Raw genomic sequence first — 22200 nt, 5'->3', positions numbered from 1 at the left:
GTTCTGTTTAAGAGCAGGGCTGCCCGAATGCTACCGGCTTCGGGCAGCCCCCTTGCCTCCAGACCCTGCGCCCCCAGCTGGGCACTTCCCCTCCCGGGCTCCGGCGGCGCAGGGTCTGGAGGCACGGGGCTGCCCGAAGCTGGTAGCGCTCGGGCAGCCCGGCTCTTAAACAGAGCCGAAGAGTCGGGGAGGAGCACAGCCGCCATTTTCCCGGACATGTTCGACCTTTTGGCAATTCCCCCCGGACGGGGGTTTGACTGCCGAAAAGCCGGACATGTCCGGGGAAAAAGAGGACATATGGTAACCCTAATCTAGACAAATTCAGACAGGACGTAAGGTGTAAATTGTTAACAATAAGGGCAATTAACCATTGGACCAAATTACCAAGAGTTGTGGTGGATTCTCCACTGCTGACAATTTTTAAATCAAGATGAGATGTTTTCTAAAAGATCTGCTCTAGGAATAATTTTGGAGAAGTGCTATGTCCTGTGCTATGCAGGAGGTCAGATTTGACTACAGAGGTCCCTTTTGCCCTTGAAATCTATGAATCTAAACATTTCTGGCTGGCAGATTCGTTCTGTTACTACAACTGCAAGTGGCAATCAGTATGATACTGGAGCCCCGTGTTATGTTGTGTCTAGGGCCCTAGATTGTCAGTCTGGCCCTGGACCTGTTAGGGATTAAACCTGGTACCCATTGTACCTTTTAAAGTTTACTTCATAGAACATGCACGTTTAGCTCATGTATTGCAAGGAAAGTTTTAACATGCAGTCCTGAACCTAGTTGAGAATGGGTTGTTGGAAAGAAAAATTTGGGAAGGGGGTTTAGGTGTGTGGTGCATCTTATTCATATCCTTGTGGTGTGGCAGCCTGATTTCTCAAGGAAAGGCTACTATGTAGTGCAGGTTTGTAGTGACAGGCTGGTATACTCTGAACTGATAAGCATTACTTCATTTGTTCATACTTCTCTCAGTTAGCTGTCTTCAGTTATTAAACCAAAAGTCCTGCTAATGCATTAACTAATGTAACCTGACAGACCCTTCGTGCCCCTGGGAATCTTGATGTATAGTAGTGGCACTGAAGCATTCTTTAGCATCTCCTATTTTACACTAATGTATAGTAAAGGAGCATGCTGAACTCTGCTTTGTTCCTCAGCCTGGCCTGTGCTACTGCAGCTGCTGTCTTGCTGCCTATGCTGCAGGCATTGTTGGTGCTGGAATTTGCATGTTGCCTTCACTTTCATTTTTTTCTGCTACAGTGCAGCTCATTAACATTTTAGCTCTATAAGCTTTGCAATGAGAAAATAGAACCTGATATTTTATGCAGGCTTTCTAAAATTAGTCTGTCCTCATGTGCACTCACATGACACTGGTAAGGAATCCAACCATCCTGAGTGATACAGAGCCAGCATTCCAGGCTGCCACTAACTTGTGGGCTCAAAGGCGAATCAACAGGAATCTTCAAACACTAAAAATTTGGCAAGCCCCCCCCCCCGTGCCATCTCTGAATAGCCTAATCTCTGTTGTGGCAGCAAAGCTGAAGAACCTGGGTAAAATGCCACAACAAATTAGTTTGTGCTAAGTATCTTACAGTTGTTTGATAGGGCTGTATAGACTGAAGTCACATGTTGAATCAAATAATTTCCCCCATGTCATAGAAACCTACAAATTTGAGATTAAAAGGCCTTTTTTATCTAGAGGTTATGAAGAATCAGCTTCTAATTGCTACTTGGCTGAATATTGGACCTAATTCTAACTTTTCTTCAGTCAAATAGCTTTTCATTTACCTGTTTGCAGCTAAATAGTTAGGCACTGCTTCTCCCAACAGTCCCTGCAGCATGGATAGCATGGTTGAGGTTTCCATTCCACTGAATGAGATGGGAAAGACAATATTCTAATGCATCTGCACAAAGAGGTAGAGTTAAGATTACATCTGCAAACTAAATTCTGGCATTTTGTAATTTTTGAATGTTTGACTTCGCGGCCTTAATATTGTTTAACTTGTTTTTGTATGTATTTGAGAGATTATAGAGATACCTATATAAATGTTTATCAAAACTGTCTATTGTCTGCAGTGTGTTTCATAAAATGTAACAAATTAACACAATATATGCATAAAGTATCCGATGGAGTGTTCTGTATGAGGATGACTACCTTTTGGGTTTTACTGCCAACACACGGGGACAACAGTCAGAAATAATGGATGTGATACTCCTTTACTGACCTATCTGTTTTTTGTCATTAGCTGAGTAACTTTCCCAATTGGCCTTAGGGTAACCAGATAGCAAGTGTGAAAAATTGGGACAAAGGTGGGGGGTAATAGGCACTTATATAAGACACAGCCCTGAATATTGGGACTGTCCCTATAAAATTGAGACACCTGGTCAAGCTAGTTGGCCTACAGTTAGACATTTGGTATACCTTCATGGCGCATCTAATCTGCAATACCTCTTGTCAGTATTGGACTAAAATACAATACAACCTATATTTCTGAAGCTCTTTCTAGAATGGTTTAAAAATCTCAAATAATGGGGCTCCTGACACTTCTTGGGGAGAGAGAGTGATAGATCTCACAGCTAAAATGTTTCCTGGTAAGCAGCCTAGTGTTACCATTTTGAAACTTCATCCTTTTTCTTTTTATTGCATTCCTTGCACTACTCTAACCAGTCCCTCTTATTCTTCCACTAGTCATCATCACCAGCTATGTTCATGCTGGATAGCACCCTAGTGGAGCTGAGCACATTTCCACAAACACTTGGTTGAACTCTACTGTGTTCACTTTACGCCAATATTCACATGATTGTTTTATTGATATGAATGTTTTGTGGAAGACACACTTCAAAGTTGAGTGCATGAGTGTTCTTAGGTAAATGTACTTTTTTTTAATATGTACTTGAATGGCTTGCATATCATACAGCCAGAGAACAGAATCCATACTGTGTGCCTGGTCTGACTCAATTGCAACTAATCAACACAGCTGGAACATCAGATTGTTAGTTTTTCATTCTGTAGGTTGATAGTATATATTTTCACAAACAAATAATGTTTTGTTTTAAATAAATCTGAGGAAACCAGAACTGCTTTATTAGCAATGAAAGATGCTAAAGTATCAAATTATTCATTACAAATCAGTGAGCTCTAACTCCACCAATTGCCTGCAGTAAGAACTTCTGTCTCCAGAACTTACTCTCGGGATCTTTACTCCCCACCCTTTGTTTCCTACCAAATGGACAAACACTAGTGGATTTTTTATTTCCCACGGAGTTGCCTCTACAGCTGTCTCTGTCTTCAGTGGCTATGGCTGCAGGGGCACCAGTATGTGCTGTTCCCCTAGTACGTGAGTCAAGTCAGCTTCTCACCCTCCCTCTCAGGGAAAATAGTCCCACTGAATGGAGGTGATCTCATGAAGGCTTTTTTTCTCAATGCAGAGATTACTGGAAATGAGCCTCACACACACATACACCTCTATTCCCTTGGGCCTGAGTACCATGGCACCTCCTTCCAGCAGCAGCATTGTCTCATTGTAGATACAACCTAAACTGGCTTCTCCCATCAGCAAAAGTAATCCTCCTCCCTGAGAGGTGGTTGCTAGATTGACAGAAGAACTCTGTCTACACACGGATGTAAGTGATCTTAAAAATGCCACTCAGGTGGTGGATTTTTCACACTTTACATAAACTTCTTCAAAGCTTGTGGGTCACCAAGGAGTCACCGAGAGAGGAAGGCAGAGAAGAGACCTGGCAGTTCATAACCACCAGAGGCAGGAGGTCATGGCAGCATTTTATGTAGCAGGGTGTGGCCACCAGAGAAAAGAGGACTGGGAGGAATTCCACACAGTTAAAAGTTTCCAATGGATACCAGGTGCTCAATGTGCAAACTTTGGAAGATAACTCTCAAGATCGAGCAGGTCTAAGGGAACAGAGATGTACGGAACATACATGTCTATGGTAGCTCAGTCCAACCTGTAAGAAAATCATGCTAATCCACAGAGTTCTCAACTGTCTATGGAAGACAAACTATCTTTGTTGGAGATTCAATATGCAGAAGAACCAAACCAACATTCTGCAAGGGACACGTGGACAACAAGACAGTGTGCTGCCTTCCTGGAGCCAAGACATGAGACATCACTCTAAAATTGCATCAACTTCTGCAGTCAACAGGCAAGGATCCACTGGTGATGGTTCATACTGGCACTAATGACACTACCTCACGGGATATCTCACAGATAGTAGATGATTTTGGGGAACTCAAAAGCATGCTAAAGAAGAAGAATGTCCAAGCAATCTTCTATGAGACCCTTTCTGTCCCATGAGCAAAGGAAGATAGAAGATTCTGGAAGTGAACCACTAGCTAGGTAAGAGGTGGAGGGTTTTGTTTTGTGGAACACTGGTCACCTTCCTTGGGGAGAGGGGCTTGTATATTTTGGATGGCCTCCACCTCAGTAGAAGGTGGGGACCAATCTCCTTGGGGACAGTCTGGCTAGAATAGTGAGAAAGGGTCTAAATAAATAGCAAAAGGGGAGGGTAAAAAGAGGGAAGACAAGAGTGCTCAGCACAAAATTGAGATGTTGAGAAGAAAATCAAGGAACCAAAGGACATGAAGAGAAGAAATACTTTAATTGCTTATACACCACTGCTTGGAGTCTCGATAACAAGAAGAATTGGAATTGCTCATTTATGAGCATAAATTTGATCTTGTTGATATTACTGAAACCTGATGGGATGATTCACCTGATTGGAATGTTAGAATCAATGGTTATAATCTATTTAGAAAGAAACGAGTGAGCAAAAGGGATGGGGGAGTGACACTGTCAAAAAAGACATGACCAGTTTCTAAGCCACTGATAACTGACAAGAAAATGATCTTGAATGCTTATGGATCAATGTCCTAACATATAAAGCATAAGACAGGGTATCAGTTGGTGTCTGCTACAGACCACCCAATCACACTGGGGAATGCGTTATGTTCCTATCTATAATGTGTAGGAAGAAAAGCTGTGTGATCATGAGGGACTTCAATTTGGGTGACACATGCTGGAGGACTTATGCTGCCAGCATTAAAACATCCTTGGAATTTCTAATGTTATCGATGACAATTTCTTTACTCAAAGAGTTTCAGCTTACGCAGGGGGATTCTTTATTAGACTTGTCCTATCAAATAAAGGAACTGATCACAGAACTAAAAATTAATTGTAGCTTAGGTGCAAGAGATAATGACTTGATCGCATTTATAATGTGCAAGCAGAATAAAATCCCCCCTCCCCCAGTAATAGATATGTAGTTGGTGCTTTAATAGGGCCTATTTCACAAAGCTGAAATTAACTATGAGCCAGATCAAGTGGGAGGAAGTATTTAATCAGAAAAATGGGAATGATAATTGGTGATCATTTAAGAACACCTTACTAGATGTCCAAAAAGCCACAATTAAGGAAGAGGGCTGTGCTGATTAAAAAACTGACCTGATTTAGAGGAGGGGGAGTGAAGACATATGTATAATTATATAAACAAATGGAAGAAAGGAGAAATTGATAGTAATGAATATATATCAGAAGTTAGGAATTGTAGTAAGTTGAAAAGAGAAGCAAAGGGACACAAGGAAAATTAGTAGCATTAAGAACAATGAGGAGTTTTAAAAATATATTGGGAACAAAAAGAATCCTGACAACAGTATTGGTCCATTACTAGGTAGAAATGGTAGAATTATCAATAATGTAGAAAAGACTGCCATGCTCAATAAATATTGTTCAGTGTTTGGGGGAAAACAGATTATATAGTCTCATCATCTGGTGGTAATAACATTGTTTCTAGTATCTCTGGAGGATGTTAAACTGAAGCTACTGAAGTTAGACATTTAAATCAGCAGATTAAAATAACTTGCATGCAAAAGCTGGCTGAGGAGCTTGCTGAACCATTAATGTTGATTTTCAATAGGTTTCAGAGCATTGTGGAAGTTCCAGAAGACTGGAAGAAAGCTAATATTGTGCCAGATTTTAAAACGGGTAAACAGGATGACCAGGGTAATTACAGGCCTGTCAGCCTGACATCAATCCCGAGTAAGAGAATGGATTGGCTGATATGGGACTCAATTAATAAAGAATTAAAGGAGGGTAATGTAATTAATGCAAATCAGTGGGTTTATAGAAAATAGATCCTGTCAAACTAACTTGACACTTTTGTCAACCAAACTTTGTTTCATACAGAAAATAGTGTGACATAACATTTGACTTGGCACTGTACAACATTTTGCTTAAACTAGAACATATAAAAGTAAGATGGCACACATTAAATGGATTAAAAACTGGCTAATTGATAGGTCTCAAAATGTAAATGTGTACAGGGAATGGCGATTGAGTGGGTGTGTTTCTGGCAGGTTCCCACCATGATTGGTTCTTGGCCGAGTGATAGACTCAAGGAGCTTGTCAAGGTTTCCTTCCCCACTCTGAACTTTAGAGTACAGATATGGGGACCTGCATATGAACCTCTAAACTGAATTACCAGCTTAGATCTGGTTTTGCTGCCACCACTCCCAAATACTAACTCCCTTCCCTGGGTAGACTTGAGAGACTTCTCCACCAATTTCCTGGTGAACACCAGTCCAAATCCTTGGATCTTAAAACAAGGAGAAATTAACCATTCCCCCACCAATTCCCAGTGAGTCCAGATCCAATCCCCTTGGATCTTAAAACAAGGAGAAATTAACCATTCCCCCACCAATTCCCAGTGAGTCCAGATCCAATCCCCTTGGATCTTAAAACAAGGAAAAATCAATCAGGTTCTTAAAAAGAAGGCTTTTAATTAAAGAAAGAAAGGTAAAAAAAAATCATCTCTGTAAAATCAGGATGGAAAATAACTTTACAAGGTAATCAGATTCAAAGAGCCCAGAGGAACCCCTTCTAGCCTTAAGTTCAAAGTTACAGCAAACAGAGGTAAACCCTCTAGCAAAAGGTACATTTACAAGTTGAGAAAACAAAGATAAACCTAACACGCCTTGCCTGGCTGTTATTACAAGTTTGAAATATGAGAGACTTGTTCAGGAGATTTGGAGAGCATGGTTTGATGTCTGGTCCCTCTTAGTCCCAAGAGCGAACAACCCCCACAACAAAGAGCACAAACAAAAGCCTCCCCCCCCCCCACCAAGATTTGAAAGTATCTTGTCCCTTTATTGGTCCTTTGGGTCAGGTGTCAGCCAGGTTACCTGAGCTTCTTAACCCTTTACAGGTAAAAGGATTTTGGTGTCTCTGGCCAGGAGGGATTTTATAGTATTGTACACAGGAGGGCTGTTACCCTTTCCTTTAGTTATGACAGAGCTCATTAAAAGAGAAGGTTAAGGAGTGGCTTGATTACAATGTATAAGTACCTACATGGGGAAGAAATTATGGTCTCATCAGTGTAGCAGAGAATGGTATAACATGATTAAGGTTAAGATTTTATCACGGCTATTTTTAGTAAAATTCACAGACAGGCCGTGGGCAATAAAAATTAATGGAAGCCTGCAACCTGTCTGTGACTTTTACTAAAAATAATGGTGGGGGTCTGATAGGAGGTGGAGAACCTGAGCCCTGCTGCAGGAGGGGGGCATCCAGCACCTGCTGCAGTGGCAGTGGCTGACAGCTCCATGGCCCCTCAGAGCTCTGGGTGCCCCCATGGCAGCCGACAGCTCCAGGTGCCCATGGCATCTGATGACTACAGGGCCCCCTTCTGCTTGCAGTGGCTGAGAGCTCCAAGGCCCCCAGCTGCTGACAATAAATTGTCTAGGTGGACCCTTTGGTCTCCTCTGGGATGACAGTTATGCTTCCATGGACGTCTCTGTGCTCAGACCAAAATAGCCTGATGCAGTAGGTTGGGGAGAGTCTGGGAAGCTTTTTATAAACACGAGCTTCCATGTGTTTCCAATTGCATATTGGTAGCAGGTATGCATGTCAGACTTAAAAATGGCAAGCACACTAACATTTTAAACTAGGATGTTTGAAAATTGTTTCTGCTTCACTTACAAAAGATAGCGCAGGGGTGGCCAACCTGTGGCTTCGGAGCCATATGCGTCTCTTCAGAAGTTAATATGTGGCTCCTTGTATAGGCACCGACTCTGGGGCTGGAGCTACAGGTGCCAACTTTCCAGTGTGCCGGGGGGTGCTCGCTGCTCAACCTCTGGCTCTGCCACAGGCCCTGCCCCCTCCCCTGACCCTGCCGTGCCCTCGCTCCTCCTCCTCCCCCCCACCAGCCTCCTGCACATCACAAAACAGCTGATCGGGAGGTGCGAAGAGGGAGGGGGGTTGCTGATTGGCTAGGCTGCTGGTGGGCAGGAGGCGTGGCGGCGGGATCTGCTGGGGAGCTGCTGATGTATTACTGTGGCTCTTTGGCAATGTACATTGGTAAATTCTGGCTCCTTCTCAGGCTCAGGTTGGCCACCCCTGAAATAGCGCCTGGGATCGGATTCTGTATTTCTGCTCAGACAAGGAAAGAAAGAGTAATATTTAGGCCTGCACATGCACTAGGTCACTATTTTGAAATCAGAAATAAGTATCTAGTTACCAAGTCTTTCCCTTTAATTGGGATGTGTTTACATTACTTATTTGATGTCATTTGTGATTTAAGCGTCTACCTAAGATTTTGCCTAACGACCCCAACCACCTCCAGCTCAGCCCTTTCCAAGAAAACAAGTGAGCCTTGAAGTGGGTCCTGAATGTCAACAGGTTTCAGCTGATTTGGGCAAGGGCAATGCCTGGGTCAATTTGCAGGTTCAGGGCCCTGCATAAAAAACACCTTGACCAAACTATACGCTCTTTTAAACCACCTGTATCATAACTCAGGCACTTCTGATTGCAGCTGAAGCAGAGACCTATGGGTGAGAAATGCCTGTTTTATGAGCAGTTGGCCTTAGTGCAGACAGGATCTGAACTGTCTGGTTACAGTTGAAGGCAGTGGGCTACAGGAAGAGCTCAGGGATTCCATTTAGCTGGATATTGTCTGTGCAATGATGTTTGTTATTTCCCACCTGCTGAGGCAAGGCTAACCACATGGTCATCTAAAATCAATATGTATTATCTCTCTCATTCAAAAGAGGATATGGATCGTTCTGAGCGAGTCTCCATAAATATCTCAGAGGTGTCTGAGGCTAATGTGATGTTGGCAGGATCAATCTCCTAATGCCATTAGAATTGGTTATACTATATTCACGATGCCTGCTTTAATGAAGGCTTCCTCTTTCCTTTGTTTTCTTCTTTGTAGGATGAGTGGCTGGATGTTGTTTTGGGTTCCTGGTTTCATGAGGTGGTGAGGCTCATTCAGTTTAGCCTCACCTCTGTGATTTTGGTATCAAAATAGGGAATGTAACACAGTATCTTCTATGCAGAGTCCCTCAAACCCAGAAAAGGCTGTTCCGCTTGCATTAGAACTACACCTCTACCCCGATATAACGCGACCTGATATAAGGCGGGTTCGCATACAAGGCGGTAAAGCTCTGACACGCTGCTCTGAGCAGCGTGTTAAGGGGGCCAGGCCAGGGCCGAGGGGTTGGATAAGGGGCAGAGGGTCTCGGGAGAGGTCAGGGGCTCCCCCCCCAGGGTCTGGGAGGCGGGAGCTGTGGGGGCACGTTTGGGGGCCCCGCAGTCCCAGAGTGGCCCTGGGGATTGGCCGGGAGCAGCCTGCTCTGCTTCCCTCGCCCCAGCCATGTCGCTCGGGGGAGGGGACTTGAGGGAAGGGATCCCCCCCACACTCACCGGCAGTGGCGGGAAGCGGAGCAGCCTGGCCCCAGCCCGCTCCACTCTGTCACCTCCCAGCCACGGCACTCTGCTTCCCGCAGCAGGTGAGTATGGGGGCCGTCCTTTCCCCAACCTCCCCGCACTCACCGGCTGTGGGAAGCGGAGTGCCGTGGCTGGGAGGTGGCGGAGTGGAGCGGGCTGGGGCTGGGCTGCTCCGCTTCCCGCCACTGCCGGTGAGTGCCTGTCAGGGGGTGAGCGGTGTGGATAGGGGTCAGAGCAGTCAGGGAACAGGGAGCAGGGTGGTTGGGTAGGGGGTGGGATCCTGGGGGTGATTAGGGACGGGGGTCTCTGGAGGGAGTGGTCAGGGAACAAGGAACAGGAAGGGCCAAAGCAAGTTTGATATAACGCAGTCTCACCTATGACACGGTGAGATTTTTTTGTCTCCCGAGGACCGCGTTATATCGGGGTAGAGGTGTACTTATATCATGGAACCATATCAGTACAAAACTGGCAAACAGAACTAATATTTCCAAATCTTCAGTGATGTTTGCAAGTCTCCATTCCCTGATTTCTAGACAGTGTTTTAAATGTCTTGGAATATTTTTACTCCTACAATGCGATATTTTATGTACAACTATTATGTTTTCACTTAGCAGATTATCTGAATAGCCCATATATCAGCATTAAGAAGTTTACCCTTTCCAAGATTCTATATTTATATTCTATATTTATATTCCATGCTTCTGATTGCAACCACAATCAATTTATGAATTTTTTAAATTGTAAATCAAGGATTTTTCCTGGCAAAAAAGGCATCGTGCCTGAACATCTGCCACCCTGTAGAATGTGAAAGCTACAGGTCCCTTTCTTTTCCTAACCTCAAGAACTATTTGTCAGTTACTTTAAGAGCCTTCTTAAATTGGTACTCCTCTACCCCGATATAATGCTGTCCTCGGTAGCCAAAAAAATCTTACCACGTTATAGGTGAAACCGCGTTATATCGAACTTGCTTTGATCCACCGGAGCGTGCAGCCCCGCCCCCCCTCCCGAAGCGCTGCTTTACCGCACTATATCCGAATTCGTGTTATATTGGGGTAGAGGTGTATTTTTAAATAAAGAAAAACCAGCTTCCTGCAGTGGGCACTTGGATCGGCATAGAAGAGCAAAGGTACTCAGATATTATAGTGATGGGCACCATTTAAGTACCTATATCAATGGTTTAACTTTTCCTGTTTACAGTGAATTTTAATGGATGTGCCAAGCCCCATTCTGTGCAAATTAGAAGTACAGTCTTCTGCATGAGTGGTGCTCTTAAAAATTCTAACAGCTATGCCTCCAGAACTTGTCAGGATTTTATAAAACAATAATATACATATGTGATACCTCTTTATTTAACAGTATATTCAGATCTCTACACCATATGCAATATGTCAAGAGGTCTTTAAACCACGATTTGAGGACTTCAGTAACTCAGACATAGGTTAGGGGTTTGTTACAAGAGTGGGTGGGTGAGATTCTGTGGCCTGCGTTGTTCAGGAGGTCAGACTAGATGATCATAATGGTCCCTTCTGACCTTAAAGTCTGTGAGTCTAAATGTTCCAGTACCTATAGATGAAATATGCCACACACAAATCAAGGTTTGAATAATTTTCAGGCTACTGAAGATGAAAAATGACCCTGCAAAAGGAATTGTGACCAAAAAAACAAAGCATTTTAAAAACTCCCCCAAATGCAAGAAATAGAAATACTAAGAAAGCAGGAGAGAGATCTTGTGACAGAATTTTACTAGAAAACGTGTTTGTTTATTTTAAATTCTTATTGTATCAAAAGACAAACTTAAAATAGCCTTTCATACGTCTTAGCAAACCAGAATTAATTTTTAAGTTCATTTAATTAGAAAACTGTAACCTCACTGCATCTTTGATTTCTTTCTCAAAGGAAAAATTGCTTAACTAATACTAACCCATTAGATATTTGTTATGCTTTTGATGTGCGTGGTACTTTGCTGACAGCACCAGGTATATGCCCCAAAGAGCTTGCATTCTAAGGTAAACAATGACATATCAAGGAAGAAGATTTTTTTTTTAATGTCATCATAGTTTATCTCAGAACATACTCTCGCCTCTTGGCCTGAGAAGTTAGCATTATGTGGGGTCTTGCCAAGTTGTTTCTGTTAGGAAGAGAAATTGATGGTACAAGTCAGAATTTCTTTGATGCAAAGAATGTACACAGTTCTGTTTCTGTGTACACCAGAGGAACAAACAGCAGGCCAGTTTCCTTGCTCACAAATTCCAAGCCTGTCTTTCCAGCCAGTCTTGTGCCCCCAAGGAATTCTGTCTCTGTTTCCTCTCAGGGCCATGCTCATGCCTGTTTCTCTGGCTTTCTGGTTGCTTTCTATCTCTTCCACTCATGCAAACACAGCTGCAACCAATCAGCGCCTCCTGCCTTTGCAGTCAGTCCCCAAGGAAACTCCTCATTTGCCTTGAGTTCTGGCTAAAGCCTTCCCATGTGGCCCAGTGCCTTGGGCAGTGGTTTCAGCTATCTTACTCTGTAAAGGAGCTTAATTGCATTTCCATTTAGCCAGAATGAAGGATGGCTAGCATGCCCATCAACTTTAATGATGTCTGTGATTGCATGTAGATCAGACACGCTTGACTGCAGCCATTAATGTCTTCGAGCATAACAATATATAATCATTCATCTCTCTCTACAAAATATTTGTAAATATTATTGCATTGTTTATTACAGGCTGTTTATCCTGCAAATGAGACTCTGTTCTCAGTGTACCACTATTTATTCTGCCTTGACTTACCTATAGTTGTCTGTTTTAATAGCTGAGATTTCATGTGTTTTTTTGGTGCTAATTATCCCCATAAGCTGGAAAGAAAGAATCCAGTGAAAAGTGGATGATACAGTGCCATTTTCTTTTCAGAAAAGCCATGTCAAGTGGAGCAACTAGACCGAATCCTTCTGTCTGGGGTCTATAATGTGCGCAAAGGGAAGACGCAGTTGCACAAGTGGGCAGAACGCTTGGTCATTCTCTGTGGCACCTGCCTCATCGTATCCTCCGTGAAGGATTGTCATACAGGAAAGATGCACATTCTGCCTCTTGTCGGAGGGAAGGTGAGGCTCTTGGGCCTAACTGATTCTTTGTTAGTTTCCTGTAGGTAAGATGTGAGAATGAAGGGGCCACCAGGAATTATGTTCCCTACAAGAAGTCAGTCTAGGCCTCTTTAGTAAGATTCTGTGTTAAGATGTTTGAATACATCTGCCTCACTCCCCTCTGCTTGTTTACTAGGCAATCTTTTTAGTTTAATAAAACAGTGAAAGGAATGCAGGTTCTGTGCTTCAGCCATAAATTACATGATACTTTTAGGTGTATTGGTTCTGTCCAGCAATTTACCGTGACCCAGAAATAATTACTTATTGGGTCTGTTCCATAAGTGCTGGAACTAGGGGTGCTGGGGTGGGAGTGCTATTACACTCCCTGTCTTGAAGTAGTAATAGCAAACCAAATACACCTCTACCCTGATATAACGTGACCAGATATAACACGAATTTGGATATAACGCGGTAACGCAGTGCTCCGGGGGGGGCGGGGCTGCGCACTCCAGTGGATCAAAGCAAGTTCGATATAACGTGGTTCACCTATAACGCGGTAAGATTTTTTGGCTCCCCAGGACAGCGTTGTATCAAGGTAGAGGTGTACATGGTTTCTAAATTCAGCACCCCTACTGTAAAAATTGCTCTGTTTCAGCAGAGAGGTTCTGAAAAGGAGTTTTTGCTGTATATCAGCCAGAGGGGACTAACTTGACTGTACTTTGTGGAGTGTCTTGTATTGGTTTTGTTTAACATTCCCACCCCCTGCATTTCAGATTGTGTAATTGTTGGAATGTAGACTGGGCTATTTTTGTTCTTATTTCCCCCATTTCAGGTGGAAGAAGTGAAGCGTCGGCAGCACTCGCTTGCTTTCAGCTCTGCTGGTGCACAAGCTCAAACCTACCATGTTTGCTTTGAAACGCTGGCAGAGTACCAGAGATGGCACCGGCAGGCATCCACGGTGAGGCCCAATAAGCTGTAGGTGCGGGTGCTCTGATACAGGGGCAAGAGGAAAGAAAGCTTGGAGAATTTTGGAACAGGCTTACTCTTGAGACACAGCTTCTAACGCGTGTTCTTAGAGAGTACAGAGGTCACCTGAGGGCTTCCTTTGAACTATGACATCTGTAGGTTGGAGCTACTTATCCACTGCATGTCTCTCTGATCTGCTGGGTGCTTCATTTCAGCATTCCACCAGACTGCGGCAGCTATGAGCTGTAGTTCTGCACTATCCCACACTGATAGCACTATTCATATTAACCAAGCATCTGAAGTTTATTGCGGTCTTCAAAACTAATCCCAGAGACTAACTTCTCTTTCTTCCCAGCTACAGCAGTCTATAAGTCCTTCCTACTGCCTTGGCTGCATCCACCTGAACAATGTGCTAGACTCACAGAGAGCCTCTCTGATGAATTTGAGTTAGCACAGAATCCAAATACGACCAGAGGAGGTGGATTCTGTTCAGGTCCACATGCTTATTCCACATCAGAGCAGAGTCAGAAGGGGATGGCTTCAGTGTTGAGCTTCACTTCAACATCCTGTTCATGTGGCAGGCCCATTAAATCCTGAAGGGATTGCATTTCTGGAATCCTTTTCTCTCCTTGCAAGTAAGGAAGAAGCAGAAAAAATGAGCATGAATCTCACAACTCGGTGCTGTGCCAACCTGGGTGTCTGAGACCCTCTTAATTGTTGGGTTTTTGGGTATCAGATATTTCAGGTGCATTGGCACAGACTCATTTGGTATTGGCTATATCAGACTTGTGTTTTGTATTGGGTCTCTTGGCTTCAGTACTCCTGGCATTGGAGATCTCTGCATCAGAACCTTTAGCACTGGACTCTTTGTCACTGGGCACATTGGCATCCACTGTGTCCTCCATATTGGGTGTGCCGTTATCCGGTCTTAGCCCCTGACATTGGCTGTTACAGCATCACCTGTTCCTTTTGTTCCAGGCTTTGGTAGTGAGTCAGGTTCCAGTGACTCTCACCTTGTCAGCACCTCCTTAGAGTGGCTTTGTCATTATATTCTTCCTGGACCCCTAGGGGGGAAGCCTATTCTGCTTTTCTGTTTTTATGTTTCACTGGTGCCACACCTAGTGGAATTGGTCCTGAGGCTCAGGTGGCCCTAGAGTTGACATTACCATTGTCAGGGCAAGAGGACATTGGAGCAAGGGATCCCACTTTGAAGCCCAAACTCAATCCTAGATGGCAGTGAGGGAACTAGTGATATATCAGAAATAGAGAAAAGGATGAAAATTATTAGAGACCTGGAAAGTCTGCTGTAATGAGGCGCTCTTATTGATCATTTTTCAGACTACGAGAACCAGGGGGACATTCAATGACACTGAAAGGCAATAAATTTAAATCTAATCTAAGGAAATACGTTTTTGTTTAACTAAAGGCCAAGAGTTTACCAGGATTCAACAAAGACTAGATGTTATACAGGTAGTAAGGACATCCACAGTTACATTAGGTAGAATTAAAAATGAGCTGTAAACCATCAAGCTTCAGTGCATGAGCCAGTCTTTAACTGCCAGGTGATGTTTCTCTGTGGACAGGTTATTGCATAACACTCTGTTACAGGGTTTCTTGTACCTTCATCTGAAACATATTGTCCACTGTCAAAGAGAATTCTGGACTAGATGGAGCACTGGTCTGATCCACTATGATGATTCCTGTGTACTACAGAGCATGTTTATTGGTGATTGATGGACTGTGCTAACTCAGGCCTTAGATAGTATCAGCTTCTGATGTGAAATACAGGTTAAGAGATAATGTCTTATATTTGCTTTGGCTGTATAAAATATCCCATTTCTCCATGCTAGATCTTCTATGTGTTTGACTTGCATTTGTTGTTCTCTGCTTTACATTGATTGGCCTGAATGCTAACAAAGGCTTCTTGTATAAAGTGTATGGCTTCCACCATATAGGCCAGTGTATACATGTTTTCACTACTAAAGACTTTGCTCTTATGTAGTATAATTTGTGAAAATAATGCAGAAACTGCAGTTGATACAGAATGCAGCTGTCTGCCTCTTCCATTGGCTTCCAGTTTGCTTCCACTGCTAGTTTAAGGCAGAGGTTGCAATTGTCAAAGCAATTAATAGATTGTTCCCCCATGTAGTAGGAGCTTATCAGCACTGGACCCATCTGTTGCCTCAGTTTAGCTCCTTTTTCCCCCTCCCTCTAGTCAAACCACCTTAGTTGGTGCTTTTGAATTACTCTCGCCTTATGGGGTCTGGATTATTCTCAAAATAACAGTTAGCCCACCCTGCTTTTCCAGGCTCACCGGTTCCTTTTAGACTTTTCCAGTGCTCAGTAGTCCTTCCAGTTGTTTACCAGGGTTTTGCCCTCTTTCCAGAACTTCCTGGTCCTTTATAATCCTATCACAGCTAAGATTTTCTTCGTGCAAATGTCTCAGCTAAAGTTTTTTTCAGTCATAGAGTCCAAGGCTAGAAGAGAGCATTGAGATAATCTAGTCTGACCACCACCTTCCCAGCAGGTTCCTTTCCCTCTGCTTGGGAACTGTGGAAAATTGTCTCTATTCTGTTGGAGTCTTCCTAACAGAACACAAACTGCCTTTATATCTCTCAGCATGCCCTTTTACGTAGTCATATGACCTTGCTATTCCCTCAGCCCCCTCGCTTGAAAAGCAATTCTGTGAAAGGGGGCCAGTCTTGGAACGGGTGCACGTGCATCCCAGGACCAGTGCCTTGTTACACCCAGCTGCATAAGAGACCAAATATCAATCTTTGAACTGCCAAGAGAGTTTTGCTCCTGTGAGACAGTGCAGATCACAAAGCCCAAAGTGAGCACCTCTAGGAAACATTGCAAAACCTTCTTCTTTGATAGTACCTTTCCAACATACAAAGAAAGACATTCACAGCACTCCAAAAACCAGCAAACAGAAGAACATAAGAACGGCCATATTGGGTCAGACCAAAGGTCCATCTAGCCCAGTATCCTGTCTTCTGACAATGGCCAGTGCCAGGTGCCCTAGAGGGAATGAAGAGAACAGGGAATCATCAAGTGATCCATCCCCTGTTGCCCATTCCCAGCTTCTGGCAAACAGAGGCTAGGGACAACATCCCTACCCATCCTGGCTAATAGCCATTGATGGACCTATCCTCCATGAACTTGTCTAATTCTTTTTGAACCCTCTTATAGTCTTGGCCTTCACAACGTCCTCTGGCAAAGAAACCCTACTGGGTACTCACTGTTTCCATTCTGTCTGATGTTGAAGGTGCTCAGATATTATGCTGATAGGCAGCGGCACTAAAGCCTACGATAAGTTAGATATTTGTCTCACCTTGGATTTCCCCTGCCATTTAGGTTGGCTGGTATTCTGAATTAAAAAATGTATGCAAATCAGAGCAGTGCCTTTCCTGTGCCCTTCTCCACGCTTGTGTATGTGCCTGCCGACAGGAATGGACAGTAGCAACATACAGGCCGGGGATCAAATCTTAAACACTGTATGTAAACCTATCCTGGGTGGGCTGAATTTGCCTCTGATAGATACCTGAGGGGTTTCATTTTCTTGTGCTTTGTTAGCACTTGTCTAGCTTGTTCCGCCAATAAACTTTCATTGAATTGAACTGGAAAGAAAATTGTAAATGTAGCTGTAACTCCGTTGCCCTTTTTCTTTTTTTCAGGTGGTGTCTCAGCGACTCAGCACAGTTGATCTGTCTTGTTATAGCCTTGAGGAGGTACCTGAGCATCTCTTCTACAGTCAAGACATCACCTACCTCAACCTGCGACACAACTTTATGCGACTGGATGGATCAGGGGGTCTTGACTCTCTTTGCAGGTCTGCAGAAAACTATTTTCTATTACATTTTGTGGTTCTGGAATATACAGTCGGGTGAGGAGGCAGGAGTATACTGAGGGTTCATGGTCCTTGTGGGAAGTTGGCATACTTGTAAGAGATTGGTCTTTGGGAGGATTCTGCCTACCTTAAGGTGATGAAGACTAGGAAATATAATTTTTGTCTCCGTTCACTGTTCGACTTCCAGCAATTTACAGTATGTACAGACTGTCCTTCCACACGTTCCTTTCATATTAAGGATGATTGTGCTGAACCTTGTGTGGTGATATGCTATTACATAGGGAAGATATGGTGGTGATTATAAAGCCATTTGCTAAACATCTGGCAGCATAGTTAGATATAAGAACAAATGCTGAGGGAGAATATGATAAAACAGTCAAGAGTAAAAGCGTGTACTAAGGAATGCAAGTATAAAAGAAGCCTGTTTTAATTCATCTTTAATGCTGTCACAAATTCAGAATTGGTAGTGTCTGCAAGACTCCAGCTTTACACTGGGAACTTGTAATTATCCATTTACTGGGTATGGGAGATGCATGATGGATTGTACGCTAGGTACAGCTAGCTCCGATAAGTAGTAGAGTGTAGGGACCCAATTAGACCTAAAAATAAGAGAACTTTAAAAACAAATCCCAAAATAAATCAGACTCCGTTGTAAAGGATGGAGCGGGGCAGTCTTTCTTCCTGCAGGTCCCTGCCTTCTTTTACTTGCTAACGAAGGGTTCTGGCAGTTACTTTGTGAAATATTGAAAGCCACCTGGTGTCCTACAGCAACATAATCAAATAGCTGTGTTCCTGTGGCAGGATTATTTTGGAAATCTGCAAAAATGCTCCTCTAATTTCTCCATAGTATTTTGTCTCCCTCTTCCTGAGAGCAATGAAATATTCAGGTGACCATAGGTATAGGTGAAAGAATATACCTTTACTATGCTATTTCTGTGCAATTTCATCAAGGGCTAAAGTCTAGTTTATTATCCAGGTTCTTCTATTTCTAAGCTTGTCTTGGTTTCCTACCTGCTTAGTTGCAGTGATAATAGTAGGTTCTCTCACTGGAAAAACTGTAATGGTCCTTTCAGACCTTTCAGGGTCTATTGTAGTATTTGAAAAGTGAGAAAAGAACTAGAAACCATGACATTAGAATAATGAAACTTCCTGAGCAGCTTTCAAGATGCTGTTTTCCTGGTCCCTGGGTGGGACAGCACTGTGGCAGGATCCTTAGATTGATTGTCATTGGCTATGCAATCAAGTCTGCATTCTAGACTTAGTATGCCAAAAACTGGACTTCTTATCTCTCCCCCTGGCAGGTGTCATTGCCCAATGAAGCTGAAACTCCCCAAAAGAAAGGACTTTAAGGAGACCTGCATCTCACTAGCCAGCAGCCAATCTGGTATAAATGTGCAAGACTAGTACTGTCGTGCTCAGGATGCAGCTTAGTGGGCACTGCCACTTTCTGCTTTTTAAACTGATTTTGCCATGCATGGTCACTAGGGATCCATGTGTCTCAGACCACAGCCTTGAGAAAGGAGTCACACACCTTATGCAAGAGGAATCCTTAGTCTATACCTTTGAGACAGAATGTCAAGCATGGGAGTCTCTTGTTAGAGGTGGAATGTTTTAACACTCTGAGGCAGTGTATGTGAAATTCCCAAAGAGTTTTAAAAAAACAAGATTTAGTAAGAATACAGCAAAAAGGTCCAAATAAAACAAAAGAAACAGTTTGCATGGTGCATCTATTCTTGTGCTCATCAAGAGCCGAGCTGGATAGATACCTCTTCTGCTTAGTTACAGTAGGGTATTCGCTTTCCATTTCTAAAGAGTCTCCCTTCTTTGTGCCAGTCTCTCAGGCTTTGTCTTCACTAGTGAAAAAGGTGTATTTTTAGCATGTGTTAGCAGGTAGAGGTAATCTGTGAATAAACTCTGGGGGGAGCCTAGACAGCTAACATATGTTAAAATTACAACAGCCTCATCTACACTAGAAGTGCATATATGTGGTGTTCTTTGACTGGCCCGTGCAGATTGCCACTTATGGGCTGCATGGGCAGTGCAGCTTGGATGGTGGAACATTCTTGTAGCAATGTCTGTTAAGTGCTCTCGTACCCCCTCCTGTTTTCCCCTCACTGTTACTGAATGTTCTAAAGACAAGGCTGTAAAAAGGGGGCAGAGCACTCCAGCCATCTAAGTTCCTTCCAGCTGCAGTTTAGAACAGACCAGGAACCTTGCTCGTTCAATCTGACTTGGATTGGTCCGTCAAGACACAGAGCCTTTGGCTGTTTCTTAGTTTATTAAGTTAAAGTTTAGGCTTAGTTTTATTATTTCCTTTATTTCAATACATTAATTTATTTTTATATTTAATACATTAATTTATTGTATCCTGTTCCTTGGCGTGGATCTGCAAATACAACAAAGGAAGAGGGTGGGATTTAAGAGGAGCACCACTTGTTCTACTGTGTTAGCTGCTTCAGATGCCCATGTTTGGTGTCCAGCCTTCTTGGGAGAAGGTCATTTTCTATCATACTGTTCTATATGCAGCACCTTCACTTCAAGTGCTAGAAAAGAGCATTAGAAGAGGCTCCAGGACTTGCTGCTACAGGTCACAACTACAAGCAGTTAAAGCCTCCAATTCCAAGCCAATAGCATCCACGAGCATGCACGGGCTGGCTTCAGCCCTCACAGAGGCTAAAAAGCATTCTAAAGTTCAGACAAAATTACCAGCCTCCTCTTTGGGAGCCAAATGTAGAACCACAGTCCTGAGGAATCCACAGCCATCGGATCTGACCAGCCAGCAGAACAGGCCCTCAGAAACACACCCCTTTGGTTCCAGACAGTGGCATAGTGAAGGTATCTGCCTTTGTCAGCAGAATCAGTCCTCTCATTGAGATGCCCTTGATTCTAGTGCATCCATTCAGAGATTCTAGTGCATCCATTTTAAGGAGATCCAGAGAATCTCCTCAAAACCCAGACCAAAACCAAGTGGTTTTTAAAAGCAAAACCCATATGAAGAGTCATACCCCTTCTGAAACAAGTGTACCTGATCCAATGATATTGCTGGAGAAGGGAGCGGAGATCACTTCAGACTCCTTGGTATCTACCAGATCTGCTATCACTGTCGTGGCTCAAATAGACAACTCGCACCCACAACTAGATTCACTTAGATCCAAAATCTTTTTAGTCCCAAGAATCCCGAGGGAAAAAAGATAAGGGGATTATAAGAGAGGCTTCTGGGCTATCCCCTCCTCTCCATCTTAGGAAAGAAAAGGAGAATTCCATTCTAACAACAAGACCTTCCCCTAGGATTACACTCCCTCCCTGTAGGATTACTTACAGTTCCCTGGGGAAGTTTGCCTCACCCTTTTCGGTACTACACTTTCCAAGATCAACAACATCTCCTGTTCAAACCATCTGATTCACAGTTGAATTTGTAGTCAGATGTTTTAGCCAAGATAGACCTGACATTTTACTATCCTGTTCCCCTCCTGCAAGGCAGATCAAGTACACCAGAGAACATTATAGAGATACTAGAGACAGATTATATAGACCAGAGGTTCTCAAACTGGGGGTGGGGCGTGGAATGTATTCTGAGGGGATGTGAGGCTTTAAGGGGGGGAAAAACTTACTGCACACATTTTACCTACATCAATTAACTAGCAAAGCTGATTCCTACAGATATATCAGATCCTCAGATGGCGCTGTGTATTTTGATGGATTTCTGTTAAGCTTACGTAGCATTATACAAAGTTTTTGCTATCTGTATGTTAATCCATTTGCAATGGTGCAGTGTGCACATTTTAATTGTAAGCATTGACCACAATCACAGTTTTGCTTTTGCTATTATTACAATGAATGCTTGCCCTACTTTTTAATATTTAATGAGTTGCAAGCTTTTTTTTTTATCAGGCATAAACTACTTACAGACACAAAGAAGTGGGACGTGATCAAATACATTTGAGAACCACTAACATAGGGAATACTCTTACCCGCTAGTTTTTTATAATAGAAATTTTGATACAGGGATACAGGCAAGACTAGGACATACCACCATGGGCCAGATGGTCTTATTTTCCATCACCCAGATAGACGAATCTATATTTTAAAAAAAAACCTTCCTCTCTAAGGGGGCAAAGCAAATCACATGCATTGGCTCTGATGCAACCAGATCTGTCTACCTTTCCAGTTTCCAGAGAGCTGTCTCAGAAGCTACATGTTGTCCAAAGAACCCTGAGGTACCTGTTGAACTTCAGGAGGTGGATCTGAAGCCAAACATTCAAATGTCACTGGATGAGAATGTCTGGGTATCCTCAGCCTTTTCGCCTTTGGAAATTGTGATTCAATTTTACAAATTGGTGATTAATTATTATTTGTATTATCATAACACCTAAGAGCCGCAGTCATGGACCAGGACCCCGTGGTGCTAGACACTGTACAAACACAAAACAAAAGAACTGTTCCTGTCCCAAAGAGCATACCAACTAAATATAAAACAAGAGACAACGGATGGATACACACAGAACTGAGGGGCGAGTACAAGGAAACAGTGAGACAATATTGCTCAACATGATAGGCTGTAGTCTCAGCACACCAGCAGCCTAGCCA

At 43.2% G+C, this 22200-nt stretch overlaps 1 protein-coding gene across 1 annotated transcript in view; it reads left to right on the top strand.

Moving 5' to 3' along the window:
- PHLPP2 (PH domain and leucine rich repeat protein phosphatase 2) overlaps positions 1-22200 on the top strand; it is a 122038-nt gene that overhangs the window by 58842 nt on the left and 40996 nt on the right. Inside the window, exons 4-6 of the mRNA XM_034788371.1 lie at positions 12628-12818; positions 13630-13755; positions 17441-17595. Of these exons, the coding sequence (XP_034644262.1) occupies positions 12628-12818; positions 13630-13755; positions 17441-17595 (472 nt within the window). The remainder of the gene's footprint in view (positions 1-12627; positions 12819-13629; positions 13756-17440; positions 17596-22200) is intronic.

Source organism: Trachemys scripta, chromosome 13, assembly GCF_013100865.1.
Source record: "Trachemys scripta elegans isolate TJP31775 chromosome 13, CAS_Tse_1.0, whole genome shotgun sequence".
In the NCBI taxonomy this organism is placed as follows: domain Eukaryota; kingdom Metazoa; phylum Chordata; order Testudines; family Emydidae; genus Trachemys; species Trachemys scripta.
The sequence above is the reverse complement of the archived record's forward strand: the minus strand, read 5'-3'. Positions and strand labels throughout refer to the sequence as shown.